The sequence below is a fragment of the Trachurus trachurus genome (assembly GCF_905171665.1).
Source record: "Trachurus trachurus genome assembly, chromosome: 20".
Lineage (NCBI taxonomy): Eukaryota > Metazoa > Chordata > Actinopteri > Carangiformes > Carangidae > Trachurus > Trachurus trachurus.
This window is the reverse complement of record NC_139911.1, coordinates 19,819,571-19,838,263: the sequence shown is the minus strand read 5'-3', so window position 1 is coordinate 19,838,263 and position 18,693 is coordinate 19,819,571. Positions and strand designations below refer to the sequence as shown.

The 18,693-nt window shown below is 45.3% G+C and overlaps 1 protein-coding gene across 3 annotated transcripts in view; it reads right to left on the bottom strand.

Annotated features, from left to right (window-relative positions):
- arhgap21a (Rho GTPase activating protein 21a) overlaps positions 1–18,693 on the bottom strand; it is an 84,642-nt gene that overhangs the window by 6,397 nt on the left and 59,552 nt on the right. Inside the window, exons 8-24 of one of the 3 annotated variants that reach the window (XM_083995651.1) lie at positions 15,490–15,513; positions 11,931–13,926; positions 7,900–8,046; positions 7,666–7,768; positions 7,036–7,072; positions 6,582–6,701; positions 5,953–6,252; positions 4,427–4,491; positions 4,168–4,316; positions 3,341–3,483; positions 3,054–3,212; positions 2,562–2,640; positions 2,361–2,434; positions 2,138–2,227; positions 1,921–2,046; positions 1,789–1,830; positions 1,364–1,469 (exon numbers count right to left, since the gene is read on the bottom strand). In XM_083995651.1, the coding sequence (XP_083851777.1) occupies positions 1,364–1,469; positions 1,789–1,830; positions 1,921–2,046; positions 2,138–2,227; positions 2,361–2,434; positions 2,562–2,640; positions 3,054–3,212; positions 3,341–3,483; positions 4,168–4,316; positions 4,427–4,491; positions 5,953–6,252; positions 6,582–6,701; positions 7,036–7,072; positions 7,666–7,768; positions 7,900–8,046; positions 11,931–13,926; positions 15,490–15,513 (3,760 nt within the window). Of the gene's footprint in view, positions 1–1,363; positions 1,470–1,788; positions 1,831–1,920; positions 2,047–2,137; positions 2,228–2,360; positions 2,435–2,561; positions 2,641–3,053; positions 3,213–3,340; positions 3,484–4,167; positions 4,317–4,426; positions 4,492–5,952; positions 6,253–6,581; positions 6,702–7,035; positions 7,073–7,665; positions 7,769–7,899; positions 8,047–11,930; positions 13,927–14,737; positions 14,846–15,489; positions 15,514–18,693 lie in introns of those variants that run through there. The other 2 variants (XM_083995653.1, XM_083995652.1) reach the window with 2 other exon arrangements.

Genomic DNA, 18,693 nt, shown 5'->3' with positions numbered 1-18,693 from the left:
ACAAAGTACAGTAGTATGTGGTGGTGGTGGTGGTAGTGAGCTGCCATGACAACAGTGACACGGTGATGACAGAGACGGCTATGGAAGAAACCAAAAAAAAAAAATTAGAAACTAAAAAAAAAGAACCAGGTGAAGTGACAGGGGGGTCACAGAGGGGCTAGCTATATGAGAGAAGTGGACACTACATGAGAGAGAGAGTGTCAGCGAGGAAAAGCTGTAATCAGTCCTCACCTGCTCTGTAATCATCAGCATCTGCTAAACTAAAATTTGTTGTTTTTGTTTGTGTGACATAGCCCAGCCCCCCTATACACCCCTTGCAATACAGATGATGGCACAATACGCAGGTGCACACTGACTTGTGACGTAGAAACCATACCATTGCTATCTCTCCTGTTGGCAAGCTTGCAGGACAGTGAGGAGAGACAGCGGAGAGCCTTTCAGACAGTAGCACCGGCCCGTGTCAGGTATACTCTGATAGAAAACCCCACAACACCGGACACTGTACAGTACCGTGTAGCCGCTTCGCTTCCGCCTTTTTCTTTTTCCGCCACGGTTTCATTGCTTTACGCTCGTTTTTTTTTGTGTTTTTCTCTCTTTGGCATTTCTTGCGTCTTAAAGTAACTGCGGGTTCCTGCAGACTAGGCAGCTACACTGGGGGCAACAATCCTCCTTCTTCCTACAGTTCCAGCTGTCCATCACGGACATTATAGAGTCCATCAGTGACATCATGGTGTGATAGACTCCTCCCACTTGGCCTGTGTCAAGATCAGTATGTGTGAATGCTGGGAAAGCCTTTAGGACACCCGACAGAGCCTCACTAGAGACAGAGGAATCAGAGGTCGCCTTTCACTGTAAAAACATCTACTTTCTGACGTGGGAAAGAACATGCCGTATTAGTGCAACAGTAGGCAGGATAAAGGGGAAGGGGGGGGGGGGGCACAGCCCACTAGTGAAGATTGACCAAAACAAGGTATTAAGGGATAGAGGGGTGATCAAGAAGGAAAAAGGAAATCTAAGTCTATTCACTGTTTAAAAGACTAACAGGAGCAAAGGGTAGATCTCTGAAAGCAAATGAAAAACATGACAATTTATTGCATCAGATGAGCGACACAAATAAATTGTCCACTGGGACCCACACAGGCATTTGGACTCATGGTTAGCCATAGACATTTCTATCTAGTGGCAACAGCCAGAGAAGCAAAGGAAAAGCTCGGCCTAGGGAAGAAGCAGCGTTATATCATCAACATCTGTCGCCAGTTTTTCAAAACGCCGGTGGCCTCTCTCTGACCACAGCGCTCAGCGGTGAAAGGGCAGAGAAAGGTCAACCCACCACACGGCTGGTCTGCCAAAGGCAGCGCGTTACCTGATACTTCACCCTGCGACGTGGCCGTGCGGCCGATGTTGGTGAGGAGGTGGTCGATGTTGGGGACGGGCTGAGACTCCACTGCGCTCTCCTCATGTGACATCGTCTGCAGGGAGAGGAACGCAACGTGTTAATGAGGAAATTCACAAGGACGGTGGAGGAGAATTTATTCACAAATTCAGTTAAAAATAAAAAATGTATTTTGTCCGAAATTTCTCTTAAAGCAAAGTAAAGTAAATGTTGATCCTGAAGAAAGCACTTGTTTGCCAGTGTCATGCACTGAAATGCATTTTATATTCAACTAATAAAGGATATTTTATTGTATATTGTAATTCTTTTTGGACCTCTGTGGTGTATATATACATATATTTGGTACTTCAAGTCAGGACAGAAAATTATTTTGTGGCAGTGAAGCCTGTACCCACCACTGGTTCTCCATTTCCATCTTCAGTGAAAAACCAGTCATACTGGAAGAGAAAAGCATGAGAGATGAAGTTCAGGTTGTTCGTATGATCTGGATCAGTGAAGAGAGACTGATAGAAAGATCTGGTCCTCACGTTCTGAATGAGGGTCTCCACTATCTTGTACTGGTCTGGCATGTGTGTCACCATGTGAGTCATATTGTCCTCGGTGGTCCGCACCAGAGTGGGACCAAACACGATGGCCAGGTTCCTGGGCTCCATCTGAAATACAAGAAACAAAGTTCATTGTTCATTGTTCATTTGTGATTCCTGCTTTATTGTCAGTTCAAAAGAATAAAATGAAGTAACAAACCTTATTCTTCTCTGAGTTGTCAGCCACAGTTTTCAGATGAGCCGAGAGGAACTTGAGGGTCTCGTAATGATGATCTGGCAACTCACGAAGCTGTAAAAAACAAAGTGACAGAGGTTACAACAACACACATGGTAACTGTGCTTTGTTTTTGTGGAGCTGTAAGAACAGAAATACTGTAACAGAAATAATAAAATGGATGAATAACTCATACAAAACTACCCACCAGCCTCTTGAGCACTTTGAGTCTCTCCACTGGATCCTCTATTCTGTTGGCCTCAATGAAGTCTGTGTATCTGTCTGTGGGTACAAGACAATATTTATTTCTTGGCCAAAGCTTTCAGGTACAATACGACTTCATTTTCTACACTGTAGTTCAAGAGTTTGGCCACTAGATGGTGCACAAGCTCTTTGAAGCCCAACTTACCATTTGTGAATAAGGGCTCTGGAAGTTTGCGGAAGAAGGACTTGAGTAAACTGCTGATGACATTGAGGTCCCTCCATTTCTGTAAAACAGGAAGAGGAAGAGGGTGTGAGGCTTAATTATGTCAGTGAAGAAGGACATTTATTCAACTTTTAGATTTTCCCACATCCACTGTCAGAAAGCCGTGATCATTCTCTCTTTTTAAGCTGACTGTAATGTTGCTTATCTACAAAAACAACCTACAATACATTAACAACTGTTAAATGTCACTACAGATGCACAGACATTACATGAATAAATACAAATATATAAAATTGCTGGAAAACATACATTACAGTGAGTATACACATATTTAATGTTCACACATCTAGGTGCAACTGCAGCTTTAAACGTCCTTCACTCTAGAGTACAGTTACATTTGATCCAAACACATTTAGCACTGAGCTCAAGGAGAGTTTAATTAAAGCTACAGTGGATCGATTAAGTGACACTCACATCGTCCTGGATATCGATGTCGTTCATGCCCTTGTTATTGAGCTCTTCCTGCATGTTGGAGATGGCTGCGTTGTTCCCAGGGACTCTGTAGATGCCCGTGTACTCCAGCCCCCTCTCCTCCACCAGCTTACAGCACACGTCCACAATCAGAGGCACAAACTAGAGGACACATAATGAGGAGATGTTTAGGTTGTTGGACAGTTCCTCGCATGAGGTTCATAATTTCAATACATCTATTTATTTGTCCTCGTCTTATAATTTTATTGCAGATTGAACTCAGTACAGACCTTGTTGGTAAGTGCAGGAGGACAGTCGTCCAGTCTCACTCCAAACGTGACTCCGACAGGAGGCTTCTTCTCAAAGGGTTTCCTCATCAGCCCTGGGATGCCCTTCCTCCACGTCCCTTTGTCCTTGGGAGGGCTGGTGTCGTCTGTAAGGAGAGAGGAAGAGAAATAAATACATGCAAAGAGAAGGACATACCTCCTACACACTTATATTTGGCATTTGTATCACAATTCTACGGATTTAAATGCAGGTTATTCTGCTGTTTATCACTTATATGAAGACATACTTCATACACAACTGTGTTATGATACATTGTCATTCATTCAAAAGGTTTGCAAAAAACTTGCAATGGTATCCTAATTAGTAAATTTGAGGACAAAATACTCACTTTCACATTATTTATTCTAGCTCACATCATGCAAAAACACGCTGATGCGTTTGGGCTATGCAGCCTTCATCAGAGCGTATATGAAGGCTGCATAGCCGAAACGCGTTGCAAGTTCTTTGCAAACTTTTTGATTCATATTAAGTCTTCAGTTCAGTACTCTGATTTGAATGAGCCTTTTTGTTTAAGTGGAACCTCTTTTTGTGATTGTCATTCATTATCCTATAGATACCAGCATCCAGCATAACTGTGCAAATGATTAAACAATAAAATGATAAACAGCAAATAGAAATATCATCAGATGAAATGTTATCTTGTTTATTTATTGTTTTTATTTTAAGCTATAACCGCTTAGACTCAGTGATTAGTTTTTTGTAGAAGGCACTCAGTGGTTACTAGAAATGAAACTGCTTGACACACAATGTGAACTTTCTCTTTTCCTACCTTTGTGCATGTTCTTCCTCTCTTGTTCAGGTTTGGGTGAGTGTGGACTTGTAGCTTTGGTCTCTCCTTTGCCTCCCAGCAGCGTCTGCCTGATGCTCAGCGACTGGCGAGAAGGTTTGGGCGACGGCTCCGTCTTGCTGCCTGTGGGGCTGAGTTGAGACACAAACACCACATGAGCTCCAGCCACACAACGCTGTGTGAGCCTGTCCAGAGAGCCAGGACCTCCCTAAGCTCCCAGACTCCTCCCCCTCGGCCTTACCTCATCAAGGTGTTGTACTCCTTGATCTTCCTGCTGATGAGGTCATGGCTGGTGAAGGCCGCGTTCTAAAAATGGAAAGAAAAGAGGAAGGAAGGAAAAGCGGAGCAGAGCAGAAGACAAAAGATGATGGTTATTAAGGCATCAGGTGCAACCGTTCCCCCCTCAGCCCCCCGACAGCACATAACGGATCCTTATACAACCTGCTGCTCTCAGGTGACACAGGTAAGACCATTGGAATGCCACAGTATGGACAGTGTGGTTAGGACTCAAAAGAGGGGAAAGACAGGCTTAGGTTTCTAATGGGGGGCTCGCCTATTTTAAGACACAGTGGAGAGGACACATGGCAGGACATATTCTATGTGTTTTATTACCATCTGCTTCATACAGTTACATTTCTGTGGATGGTGCAGTATTGTTTTATTTATTCATACATTATGTTATAATAATAATAATACATTTTATTTAGAAAGCGCCTTTCTATGTTTTTTATGTGCATATTTATCTTTTTTCTAGCACTTTATGCAAGTTTTTATGAATTTATGTCCTGTGAATGGTTCTATGATGATCAACTGAAGAAATTGAATTGCCCTTAGGGGATAAATGAAGTTTTTTGTATCTGTATCTGTGCACGAGTGGTCTTGTTTTCTTATTCTAACCCTCTTTTTTCATTTTGGATTCATCAAATTCTTCTTTTTTTCTTCTTTTATTTATTTATGTAAGAATTCATCAAAATCTTCAAGTAGTGTGTCATAGATAACACCATCTGTTAGTGTAGAAGTGCTCACTCATGAAATTTTGATCATTTTCAGAAGCTACCAATTATTTTTCATTAATGATTAATCAGCCTGTTACTTTATCTATTAAATTATTAATTATTTAGTCTATAAACTGTCAGAAAATAGTCAAAATCTTCCACAATCCCCAAATTTACAGTTTACAAACTCACATTTGAGAGGCTGAAACTGGAGGTATGTTGCTTTTCTGCTTGAAAAATCACTTATAAGCAAAATATTATCAGATAAATGTTCTGCCAATCAACTAAGATCTAATTATTTGGATCATTAATGGTCATGGGAGAGGATCAGAATGAAAAGATGCAGAATATTTTGAATACTGAATGCTTGTAAAAAAAGAAAAATCTCTCTTCAGCTTAAACAGGCCAGGTGAGGATTATGCAGCACTCTAGGTCACTTTACACTAAACAAGTGTTATAACAGAGGATCTTCACCTGGACAGTGACCTACATACAGAGGCACTTGTCCCAGTGACACCTGATGAACTGTAGAAGACACCGTGCCAAAGTTTGCCAGTAAAAACACAAAATAAAATCCCCACAGAAAGCAGAACGGCCTAGTGAGCGATGACAGGTCTGAACGGCTCTTCATGTCTGTTTGTAGGTGCGTTGCACTAATCATTCGTACGTGCCACTCATACCAGTGGTTCTGGCAACAAGCCCCGTGTCTGGTGCCAGCGTTTGTCTCGGCACCTGATCGACTGCCTCAGGAATTTGAACGCGCGGCTCTCACCTCCTCGTCCAGGTTGCCGTTCTCCTGTATGATCCTGATCCAGGCCAGCATGTCCTCCCGGTCCTCAGCCTGGAACAGGTACTCGCAGTCCGACGTGGTCAGCCGCAGCACGTTCTTGCGCTTGGTGTCGCTGTAGGAGATGTCGATCAGACAGGCCTTGATGCTGATGGGCAGCGGCTCGTCGACCGCTTGGCAGTTAGCGTGAGCCTGCCCCTCCTTCTTGTCTTTGTACAGGCAGAGGTAGTTGCCTCTCAGCACCGCGTACATCTGTTTCCACGGCCGCATACCGCCTCCGACTCGCTGCAGACAGGACAGAATGAAAGTAATTAAACTAAATGCTGTTATTGTTGGCGTTATAAAACAAAGCCAGTGTCTTCAGGACAAAATGAGACCTTATACAACGAGGTCAAACGCAGCCTGGAGTTTAAACTGGTCAAACGGGTGAAACAGTAGAAAGGTCAGACAAAAGTAAGAAGATACAGTCAAACAAGGTCAAACCTGCTACTGTTTATAAACCAAGTTTAAGGTCATGTAGTGCTTATATATGTGTTTGTGTGCACAGGGATCTGCAGGTGTATGCTGCTGCGCTTTCTGTGCCAGTGTGTGAGTAACAAGATACGAGTGCACACCTTGCCCTTGTCTGTGTTTAGCTGCTTGAAATGCAGCAGCCCCTCCTTGGTGGCGTCACAGAACACGTCGGACGAAGAATCCCGCCTGGATCCTGAGTCTTCTGACGACCTGTCCACTGCCTGTGAGATGCATCAGAAAATGACAGGAAGCTTTAGAAACGGGAAGATTTATGGAAGAAACAGAAAGGCTGAAAGAAATGCGTCAGTATAAAACAAGGGTTGTTCAGTTCAAGGATGTAAATGTTGATGAAACAGAGAAATATCCTCCTACGGACTCTGAATCAATTATTCACCAGTTTAAAAGCCTGGCGTTGCTTTCATAGCTGTCCCTGTTTTCCATAATATATTCAAACTTCAGTGGAAGATGTTTAATCTTCTGGGTGTGAACTAATGGGCTGATAAAACACTCATGAAACAGGTGTGCACAGGTGATAAGAATGCAGGCAGGACTCACCTTCCGCAGACTTTTCAGACCAGGTATTAAAGACCTCCTGAGGAGAAGAGGGAAATAACAATAAGATACGACCATGGGAAGAACCATTAATAAATGTTGTCGGTGTTTTCTCTCAAAATCAATACAATGGTGCTTTGGTCTGTAATTGGTTTATTTGTGAAACTTCATCTCTGGTGCAGATCATTTGTGGTGTGAAAGGACGATGACCAAACCACAGGGTTTTGGATAGTAGATAATTTTAGTATGAATTAAATAGATAAACGAGAATAAGAATATATCCACCTGCTGACAATGAGTAACTATACAGGTTGTTATATTGTAGATGAATACAGAATGTGTCTTTATTGTCCTGTCTGTACCTTTTTTTCTTTATTCATAAAATGTGACAGAGTTGTAGTGAGGTCTTTGTGACAGGATAAACCATAAATTGAGAAAAAATAAACTCACTATCAGTCATCCAAAGCCCGTATGACTGTTGGCTACAACTGTTTTGGACCAGGGTTAAAATGTCTATCTTTTCCATGGTACAGACAGTTCACATAAACTGAACCTAGGGCTGCGGCCTAGGTTCAGCCTGTCACTCCTTAATCCCATTTAGAATGTGATAGTGATGTTGTGGTTGTAACTCACCCTCTGCTCTCTTCCCGGTAGTTATCCAGACCTTCGTCGTACGACTTGGACCGCTCCGTTTTTGTACCAGAATCTGACTCAATAATTGTGAGACGGAGAGAATCTATTAAGAGAGGGGTCAAACAAGCATTGGAAAGTGTTGGCAAACTGCACTGTCAAATAAAAAAAAAAGCTTTCACAGGCCCAAATTTGCTGCTTTGATATTAAAAAAGGTAAATAAATGAATGGAAATACCTTGGTCGTGTGACAGCTGTCGTCGAATGAGAGGGGATGGAGAGGGGGGGCTGGGCGGGATGGTGGTGATGATGGGTGGTCCACATATTAGAGAAGAGGCAGGAATGTGGGCGCTGTCCAGGTCCAGACTGGGACTGGATGGTTCATCTGAGGACAGAGCAGGAGGAATGTGGGCACAATTTAAGAAAACACTCGGCGGCGTAGCACCTCCCTGACACCGAACTGACCAAGCATAACAGATTCTTCTACACACAGTGATGAGGAAAAAGATTGGTCCGCTCTGGGGTGAAAATCATTTCTCCAAATTCCCATGTTGCACCTGTTTCTATTGAATCTTCAGTCTTAAAACTGTGAACCACCCATGTGCCATACAGGAAGCTTGACAACCTTGAACTGTGCCTACTGAGTGGAAGGGCTTCATAAACACTAAATGACTACCTTCATCAGCTCTTGTTAAGATTTCTATGTTTTCCATATTCTATGTTATAAACTGTTTTCTCTGTTAAAAGGGTTTCCTGGGAGTTTTTCCTCAGATCTGAGGGTCTAAGGGCAGAGGATGTTGTTATGATGCTATGTAAAGCTCTTTGAGACACTGTTTGTAAAAATGAGCTATACAAATAAAATTGCCTTGCCTTGCCTACTGAATAAGAGAGTAAGCAGGTTTCAACTCTAACACCTGCCATAAAGTCATTTAAACAACTGCACCAGGAAACGCCATGCTGCAATTGCAGACCATCAAAAACAAAGTCTAATTCATCTCTGCTCTCTGGGTTTGAATAAACACATCAGTTTGCAGCTATAAAACTCCGTGATAAGGGCTCACGGTGCTAAAGCAAAGTGACGAAGACGGGGAAGTAACGTCAAACAGCAGACAGGCGTTTCTGCTCAGATAAGCTAAGCTGGTACACCTTTGCTTTTCAATACACACATACAGGCTAGTCTGTTAATATGGCATCATCACAGACAGCAGTGTGTCAGAAGAACAGCTGATACGCAATATCAGCAGGATGGCCAGCCCTGAAAACAAATCATGAGACGCACACGATGAGCAAACACTCAGAATGAATCATGAGCAGTGCAGAGCTGAGGCGGTGCAGTCAGACAGGTGAGACAGTGTTGTGTTCCTAGACACTGTTGCAGAATAAAGTACAGCCAAAGGAAATGTGTTATACAGAGCACTTCATATATTTTGTCTTGTGGAGAGAGAATCCCCTTTTTACTAATGTGGTTTTGATCATAATTGTTATAAATTCATCTAATGAAACGCAACTGTCTCCATCGAGAGGCCCACGGTGCCTCCAGGACAAAACATACATCACAAGTCAAAAAGAAATAGAGCAAAGCAAGCCTAAATGATTCAATTCCTCTAGATGCCAGTGCACTGATGCAAAAACTTTTTGACTTCCAATGGCACAATTTAATGTGAAACATCTGATCTCGCTTGTTGGTTGTATACAGATCGCTGCTGTGAAATCTCTCTCCCCTCAAAACCTCAAAGCCATCTCCCACGGCACCACAGCCCTCATTTCTTCCAAGCAGGGCAGATGCCCATTTCGTTTTAATCACTTGTTTGTATACCTCTAAATTCTGTTTCTGGGAAGACAAGAGGCCACCAGCGACGTCTGTCACGTACCACTAATGTCACTTTCAGACACCGAGGCTGATTAAGCTTGAAGGAAAAAAGCAGATCTTTAGTTTTTCAGGGAATAGTTTGACAAATTTGGAAAGAACATCTGAAAACTAATACGATATAAACTGTATCATTCTCATGTTTATTTCTGGTAAATATGTGGCTACAGTCAGGGAACCGTATGTTATATTATTATTGACTTGAAGTTGCCTGGTCAGTTTTTAAACAGAGATAAAGCCAAACTAGCAATTTCATCCTGATTCAAGTTCTCATCTACCCTTGCTCCTGATTCTGGCTTATGAGTGTGATTCTGGCTTCATTTTAGACTATAAATGTACTTCCCAACATGTCAAATTACAACTGGTGCACGTGATCAGTATTAAAAAAAAGAAAGAAAGAAAGAAGAAAACATGCTTTGATGTTTTCCGGAAAAGGCAGAGTATCACATCACTGTGTTAAATAAACAACATGGGGAAGTGCGATGATAAAATCTAACCTAGATCTAAGGGCAACAAACTGAAAAAAGCGTGAGCTATGAGGGGGAAATGACGCTGAAAGAGGACATGAATAACCGCTGCAGGTTCTGGGACAGTGGGAGATGTGAGAGCTTCTCCCATTGGCTGGTTATGAGTCACCAACGAAGACACGGACATGAGGATTCAAGGTTGAGTTCAAGCTTGTTACAGTCTGTCAGTAAGTTGGCACAGATGTGGAAAAGACGGCTACATTAATCAGCGCTAATTATTTTCATTTTAACACACCGCAACAATTAAACCAAAATGAAGGACTCCATTGTGACGCATTTGTTCTGGTTATGAATGAAGTCACTTTCTGAAAAAAACTAAAACAAGGATTCCTCCCCATCATAAACAAGGGGAGACGTGACATCTTGCATGTAGCAGCACCAGTTCTGTTCTGTTCCCAGCCCAAAGTGTTTGGCTCAGACTTAACGTCCACCAGTTGTTGCTCTTATTGTTTGGATCCGAACTATGAAATCTGACTGAGGCCGACTGCTGCAGGAATGCTCTTATTCCTCTGTTATGTCACAGTCCATTAGGATGATGGGCTAAGGTTTCTACTGCTGTACAGCACTGAGGGAAACGTGAGACATTTCAGGGAGTGGTGGTGGTGGGGGGATGTATTAAATAGGAGAGCAGCTTTGTGTGTGTGTGTGTGTGTGTGTGTACGTGCGTATATGTGTGTGTGACTGTATGTGTCCGTGCTGCTCTGCTCATATCCCAAAGGCAGGTTTGAATACGTCATGGCTGCCCGCAGTACAGTGTCACACTGACACATAATCGCACACCTGACATAATGTCATCCTGGGTTCAGAATGCTACAAGGAACTAATCACCTTTCCCTGTATAACATGTTTTATTCCACATTGTGGGTGGGTTTGATTCTATCCCACTCTGTTTCAACAAGAATCTTCCGACAAAATATCTGGGAAATGGATTTGCTTGTTGTGCGGTAAGTGGGGCAACAATGAACAAGCTTACACATGATTCAAAGAGTTTGTGTATTCTTGTGACTGGATACAGAGGCTCCTGGAGCAGAAGGAAGCTTTGGGCTGTTTTTTCCTAATCTGCTTCCCGTAGAGAGTCGAGTGTTTACTGTAGTTTTTTTGTATCCGCAGCACAGAGAGATGATTCAAGGTTAAACCACACAGCCCATCATGGATGGAAAATACCAGCTAGGCCCAATTAAAATGTGCATTTACACATCGCTCAATAGTTTAAATCTCATGTATTACACAGTACAGATTCCACCTTGAGTAAAGAAGATGGCGTTTAACTGGCTGCAACGAGCTATAGACACAGTGTAAAGAGATAAACACCATTTCCTCCTTTACAACTGTAGATCAGTTCTTCTCTCATGTGAATGCTAGAGCTCAAAGTAAAAGGCCTGATAGAGTTTCATGGGTGAAATATGATCTAGCCAATAAAACGATCCCCTCTCGTCATGTTCAGTGCATCTACAATTTACACAAAGGCCTGGGGATCATTTCAATGTTTCCAATACTAGTCGTTATGTAACATCTGAGCATATACAGCATTTTCTCAACACCCTAATTGGAAGAATGAATGTAAATAAATAAATATAAATAACATTTAAACATATCCCCTTTATATTTTACAAAATTAGCCACATTTCTTAGGTATATTAGATTGAAAGAAGTAAAATATTGTAGTATTAACTACTGTAGATCTTATGGTGCTAATTTGATACAAATGTAACACGAAGGCTCCAGAGTCAGTCAGGCTTTCAACCACTGACACACTTTCTCGCCGACAACAAGCTGTGACATTTTACAGGTCTCCCTTGTCACTGTTGTTGCCATAGCAACAAGGTCTCAGAGAGGTCCTGGAGAGTGGTGGTTTAGGGATTAGTGAGGTCTTACCTATGAAAGGGATGGAGTCCAGGGAGTCGCCCAGGTTGTTGGAGCCGGACTTGTGCCGTGTGTCTCCCAGCCTCCTGACGTGCATCTCCCGACAGCTGTCGTTGGACCTCCAGCACATCGCTCCATCTGCAGAGCCGGCTTTCACCAACGGCGGTGACTTATGAGTCACTCGTCCTCCCTGACTGTCGTTGACAGCTAGAACGTAGGACGGAGGGCGGATGTGAGGAGCTCCAGAGTTTTTGTCCCTCCTGAGGACCACTACTGTCGCGTCGGCTCCTTCTACGCCCTCTGCCAGACCGCCGTTAGTCCGTGCAGGTATGTTGGGGGAGCTGGAGACTTCTCTGACCTTTGGCTTCTGGGTCCCGGCTCCGTTAGAGGCGGAGGCACCGGAGGAGGCGGAGACGACTCTCTGCATGGGCAGCTTAGAGGACGGGCCGGAGCAGGAGGAGGACCTGGCCGCCAGCCCGGCCTCCAGCCTGCTCTCCATCTTCAGACTGTCGGCCCGGCCCCTGAGCTGCAGGTGCAGAGGGGAGGAGTAGCCCAGGTGGTTGCCCAGGGCGGCAGCTCTTTGGTCTTTCAGAGGGTCTGTGGTTTTACTGGAGGATAAGGCAGGAGAAGAGTCCGAGATGGCGTTTTTGACCGGCAGACGTGAGGGTCTCATTATGAGCCCGTCTGTCCTTGACGGCAGCGCCGAGTCCGTCGTACCTTTAGTGAAGACGGGAGCGGCTACGGGGGAGATGGAGAGTCCGGCTCCTCGCCCCTCGCCCTCCTGTCCCGGGAGACTCCGGTTCAGATGAGGTAAAACTCTGGCGCCCGCTCCCTGTCTGCTGGCTCTGGCGTCCTCCCGCCGGCACAGCAGCAGCCTGTCCTCCAGCTCCGCCCTGTCCAGCCCGCCTGACTCTGCGGGAGGCTGAACCAGGTAGTCGCAAGACCGCGCCCGGGGTTTGGTGACTCCCGTCGGGGTGGAGAACGGCAGAGCGTCCTGAGAGACGCTCCGGGGCCAGTTCCTGGTCTGTATCGTCCTCTCCGATCCGCCTCCAAGCCTCTCCTGGGAAACGCTGCGTAACGGAGTCGTCGCCATTGCCGGCGTGCTCTGACTGGTCGCGTCCATCCCTCGGTCGTTGGACGTGCTCCTCTGTCTGACCTGGGAGCCCGCCGCCCCCCTCTGACTGCTGTTGGAGGGGGGCGTGGTGCGTTGTTGGCTGTAGGCGGAGGTGGAGTTGGCGGCGGCGCGCAGGCTGTCCAGGCGCTCCTGGATGGTGCGGCAGCCGTACGTGTGCAGCCTCTTGGCGTCGATGTAGTCCTTATAGGTGGTGTAGGTCCTCCAGTCGATATTCTGGTGGGGGGAGGTGGAGGGGGCCGTGGGGGAGGGGGAGTAGTGGTTGGAGCTGGGGGAGGCGGCGGTGGAGAAGGTGTCCGGCGAGGCGGCGGTGGGAGTTGCGCGTACAGACGGAGACAAGGAGTCCGGATAGACGGCGCCGGGTCTGGAACCAGAGGGAGGGGAGTAGGCCGGGGGTTCTGAGGGGAACTGCAACTGTGCCCCCCCGGGTACGGAGGGGATGAGGGGTCTGGGTCTGGCCGAGCTAGAATCTGCGGGAGAACCGTACCGGTTTTCCTCTGTCCTGTGGCTGGGGCCCGCCCGCGCCACCCGGGACCCCCTGTCCACCGGATCGGGGGGCACGGCCGCCGTCCTCGCATTGTCGTTGCACACGCACGCGACGGTCTGAGGCTTCGACGTCTGCTGGGGTGGAGGGGACGGCGGAACTGGGATTTCCACCCGATAGCACTTTTCGGCGCTTCCTGCTCGTCTCCCCGGTCCCTGGGGGGCCGTCGGCCCTCGGGGGGTCTCGGCGGCCGTGGCGGGCTCCGGCGGCTGAGCCATGCCCGAAGCCTTCACTTCTATCCGAGGGTAGCATATGGGAGGGGGCTCCGGGATGTTCTGGGCATTTCCGCTGTAGGCCTCATTTCCTTTGAGGTATGCATCATGGGAATACGCCTGCAAGAGATTAGAGGACATTATGTCACATCGGTTGCTGAGAGATAGATTACATTCAACCCCAGGAGAACATCACACCCACCCCGGCACAGGATACATCAGACTTTCCTTCAAGACTGGTACAGAACAGGGAAAAGTGTTTGTGAAACAATCTGACTTGAGCAATAAAAACACCATAAAATTCAAATCCAAAAATAGCCACGAGTACAAAGGCCGTTCTATTTCGGTCTGGCACTGTCTTCATTTTCATTTCTTCATCTTCCTGTTCAACTGCAGCTGAACCTCGGGGCAAACTCCTCTATCAATAAAAGACACATTTACTGCCACATATCATACAGTATATGACTTGATATTCCTCTGTCATTACAGCTACTGTATCAACCTTTCAGCAAAGTAGTTAGTTATTCACATTTTGGGAGTAGAGAAGGAGTGGGGATCCGTGTGTTACTTATTGAAGCTTTGTTTGACATGATGAGATTATCAGCAAGACAAACACTGTCCCTGCATTCCCTCACAGAACTGTCAGTGATAGATAGACAACTGGATTCTGCCTGTCTATATGAATTAAACAGCATGGTAAAGAGACACAGCGCTGCAGTTCAATGTGTCCAAACACAACTTTACAGTTCCTTTTCTTTTCCTACAACACGGCAAACAAATGTAACCGCATGCCACAATACAGATTAATTACAAAATAAAAAAAAAGAAACAGATGTGGGAGAAGGGACGGAAAGGCAAATAAAAAGAGAAAAAAAGGCTGGAAAGTCCAGAAAAGAGTCCAGAAGGATTAAGCTGGCAGGGGCTTACCCACCTTTGGTACCGGAGAGTGTACCCTGAGGCATGAGGAGAGAGTGAACGGAGGACGCCTCTGCCTGCCTTTAGCAGCTAGAGAGACCTCTGTCAGCATGGCTCCACTACTCTACTGTCACTGTAGAAACTTAAGATACTCTCCTCGATTGAAACCTAGCGAAAAACAAACTTAAACTTTGCTGCTAATAATCCCGCTCGCTCTCCGATGAAGTATCACCATGGACGCCTTCGGAAAAAAAAAACCCTCCTTGTTGTTTATTGAACACGTTATAGTTCCTCATCCTTTCAGCGTGAAAGCTCTTGAGAAAATGAAAGGGAGAGAGTTATGGTGCTGGACTTTAATCGATGGCACTCTGCCTCAGGTGTCAAGTTACGATTGCACCAACAGCAGCAGTGGAGCAGAGAGCCTGCTGCTCGGTGCCTCCCTCTGGATTTGCATAAACCATACAACAGAATCCGAGCCAATTTCCTGAATGAGGAAAGTACAGGAACTGTTTGAGGTAGTTAAATGATGGTGGTGATATCAGGGCTTTCACTTTTTTCCACTACAAACCTGCTACTCAGGTATAGACCAAAAATAGTCCATAGTAAACACACCACTGCTGAGGAGGGGAAATAAACTTGGCTTTTTAGGGGTTTGCCACCTTCTCCATGTGTACATAAAAACTAAAAGGTTTCCAACATGACACTAAAGCTGTGAAGAGAGACACTTACAGGACAGTGATGATTAGTTAGTACAGTTTCCCTCCTTACCAGAGCTGTGATATCCCTGGAAAACTGCAGTCCACAGGTTAGAGAGAGGGCAAGCAGAGAGAGGGAAAAAAGGGAATAGAGAGAAGTAAACAGGTGAGAACAGAGAAATGAGAGCTACAACGCCAGGTAACTTCTCTGACTTCAGCCAAGGCTAAAAATACATCCTGCTGTGAGAGCGCTGAGCTGATGTATCAGAGTCGAAGAGTCAAAGTGGAAGAATGAGAAGGAAGGAGAGTAGAGGTGAAGTGTGTCCTCCACAGACCTGAGGATCCTCTGAGTCGCTGCTCATCCCCATTATCTCCTCTTCTTGCCCTGGTTTTTCCCTCCACCGCCCAGACTCTGGCTGCCGTTCTCTCTCCCAACATAGTCAGCATTTCTTTCCTTTGCTCTGTCACTCTCACCTGCTCACTCTGTACAGTACCTCCCCTCCCCCTCTCTGCTTTCTGAAGCAATTCACTCACGCTCACACACACACACAGCCTAGTCTCCACTACTCTCCCTGTCAGCCTCGCGCTCATCGATGCAGCGCTGCTCTATCATACTGTATGTTCACTTCTGGTTGAGCATAAACACACGCTTGCCTGCTCTGTGCTTCTTGCTTCCTCCTGTAAACAGAGCATTGAGGAGTCAGCTGACTGCAGCTGCAGTCCCTCTGGTACAGTACTGGAAGTGAGTGGGCTCAATGTCTCCCAAAACACAAAAACACAAACACAGACACCCCCAGTTATCTCGCCGATCCAATATGAGTGGTATCATCTCATTATAAACTCCAATAATAATACTGCCCCTTTGTGGGTTCAGTTTAAAAAGGCTAGTAGTTGCAATTTTCAGGTTGCCTATAATAACTATCTCCCTATAGTAACAACAAGGTCTCAGAGAGGTCCCTATCTATCTATCTATCTATCTATCTATCTATCTATCTATCTATCTATCTATCTATCTATCTATCTATCTATCTATCTATCTATCTATCTATCTATCTATCTATCTATCTATCTATCTATCTATCTATCTATGTGTCTAAAAGGAAAAATGAATATTACTGAAGAACATTAAATCTTCATTTTACTTTGTTACAGCATCTCTACAGTCTGGATCCTTGTCACATGGCAGTCACACTGTAAAGGGCTGTAGAAAAAAACCCAAACAACAACCTCTACCCAGCACATCAAGCTCTAATTTTAACTTTTAACTCATGTGTCCCTCAATGGGGAGAAGAGGCTAATTGCTTCTTTTAGAAACCCTCAGCCTTGTGAGTGCTCAGTCATACCAAACGCCAAAAGCAAGTTTCTGTGGCTTCAGCTAAGCTGCGGCCGAGCTAACAAGCTATGTGAGGAATTTAGCAACACAGTGGGATCTGACTCAGTTCTCCGCTCCGAGTGAGAATTTCCCAAACGGAGTTGAATAGCGTGTGGCGACTGGTTCTGACGTGGCCTGGCGCTGTTTTATCATCTGTGGGGCTCTGGACCCTGACCGACGGCGGGGGTGGGTTTTTTTGCACCACTGAGCTCATCCGGGTGCAGGGAAGTGGGGGAGTGGAATGAAGCCTGAGTCTGAGTCTGAGTCTGAGGCTTGTTAGAAGCTTTTTCTGACTGAACTCTGAAGGTTGAGAAACACAGCGCACCCATACACATCGACCTGACAGGAGACGATCAATAGCCGTCATTTCTGATCAAGTTCAGAAACTGACTGACAGCTGGAGTCATTGCCAAGGAAGACTGACCCTCTCTTTCTCCCACCTGTCTGATTTGAGGTATTGCTTCACACCTCAGACATGTTTGTGCGTGGATCTTTAAGATCTGGTCAGTTCACTTCCATGAATCATGAATCATTCAAGCTGGTAGCCATTAGACGCTGTTGGGTAATATACTGTAGGTATAGAAAGCTTTTCAACAGGGGTGCTCACACTTTTTCAGCCTGAGAGCTACTTTTAAAGTGACCAAGTCAAAATGATCTACCAATTTTTGGTCGTCCAGTTGGTCGGACTATGAGGCGGGGGGGGGTGGGGGGGGGGGGGGGGGCAGCTGCTGCATTTACCGTGCGCCCCTGTCTGTATGTGAACCTGTGTCTGTCTATGTGCGGGCAGAGATGGTGTTTTTTTTAATAATCATGCTAGCGTTTCACCATCTCTCATCTGTCAGCCTCTCAACCTGCCGCCTCTCTCGCTTGCGGGCGCACCGCACGTAAACACACGTGAGGAGAAAAAAAAAAAAACCTTTTTTTTTTTCTGTTAGTGGGAAACACTGATCACGCACAACTCTGTGCAATATTCCATTGATAAATCACACCGGACCCAAGAATGGTGCAGACATGAACACACCTCATATTCCACCCCCAGAATGCCTCAGCACAACCATATGGTCAGCACGTGCATAATTAAGTAGCCATGTGCGCTCTGTGGAGCGCCAACAAATTAACAACAAAGACAACGGGCGGAGAGCGTGATTCACCCGGAATGATGCTTCGGCGGACCTGCCCTCGCTTTTGAGGTCGGTTCTTTTACAGTCTATGGGTCGGTTGTGAGAAAAATGCCTGCTGTCCAGACAACTGTGTTTTAAATTTTTTTTTTTGTTCTTCATCACGCGATCGACCCAAATGTCTTCGCGATCGACCGGTCGATCGCGATCGACGTAATGAGCACCCCTGCTTTTCAAGATGCGTTTCCAGCCAAACAGTGGGTGTCACTGCTGAGAGAGAGATGAGCAGATAAATCCTCATCTTACGTCTGTGCATTAAGTTCAGTCTGGACATGTTTAGTTTAGCATTAAGGCCAGAGACATAAGGAAACGGCTACTAACACATGAAAGCTGTTTGTTCAATGGCTCCATAGAAGTGACAATTTGTATCACATGGAACTATGAATTTTGTGAAGAAGCTGAAGATACAAAAAAGTGCTGAGTGGATAAATAAATGTATGTTAATGTAGAACTAGCTGCACTATGAGGATAAGGGACATTCTGCAATTCCATGAAAAGACCAAAACTAACCACGTGTCTGTCTCTCTTCTCTACACTGTGACACTCTGCTCTAAGCTGATTCGTTTCTGCTGAGAAAAAAAGTTTTTAAAAACTGCTCCGAAATACTTGCTGTAATTAAAATGAAATGTTAAATAGTCTCCTAAAGGAGCTTGTCACTGCAGTTTTTAGCAAACATCTATTCGGGATCATTTTCAGCTGCGGATCGATACACATTTCAGTGAGTGAG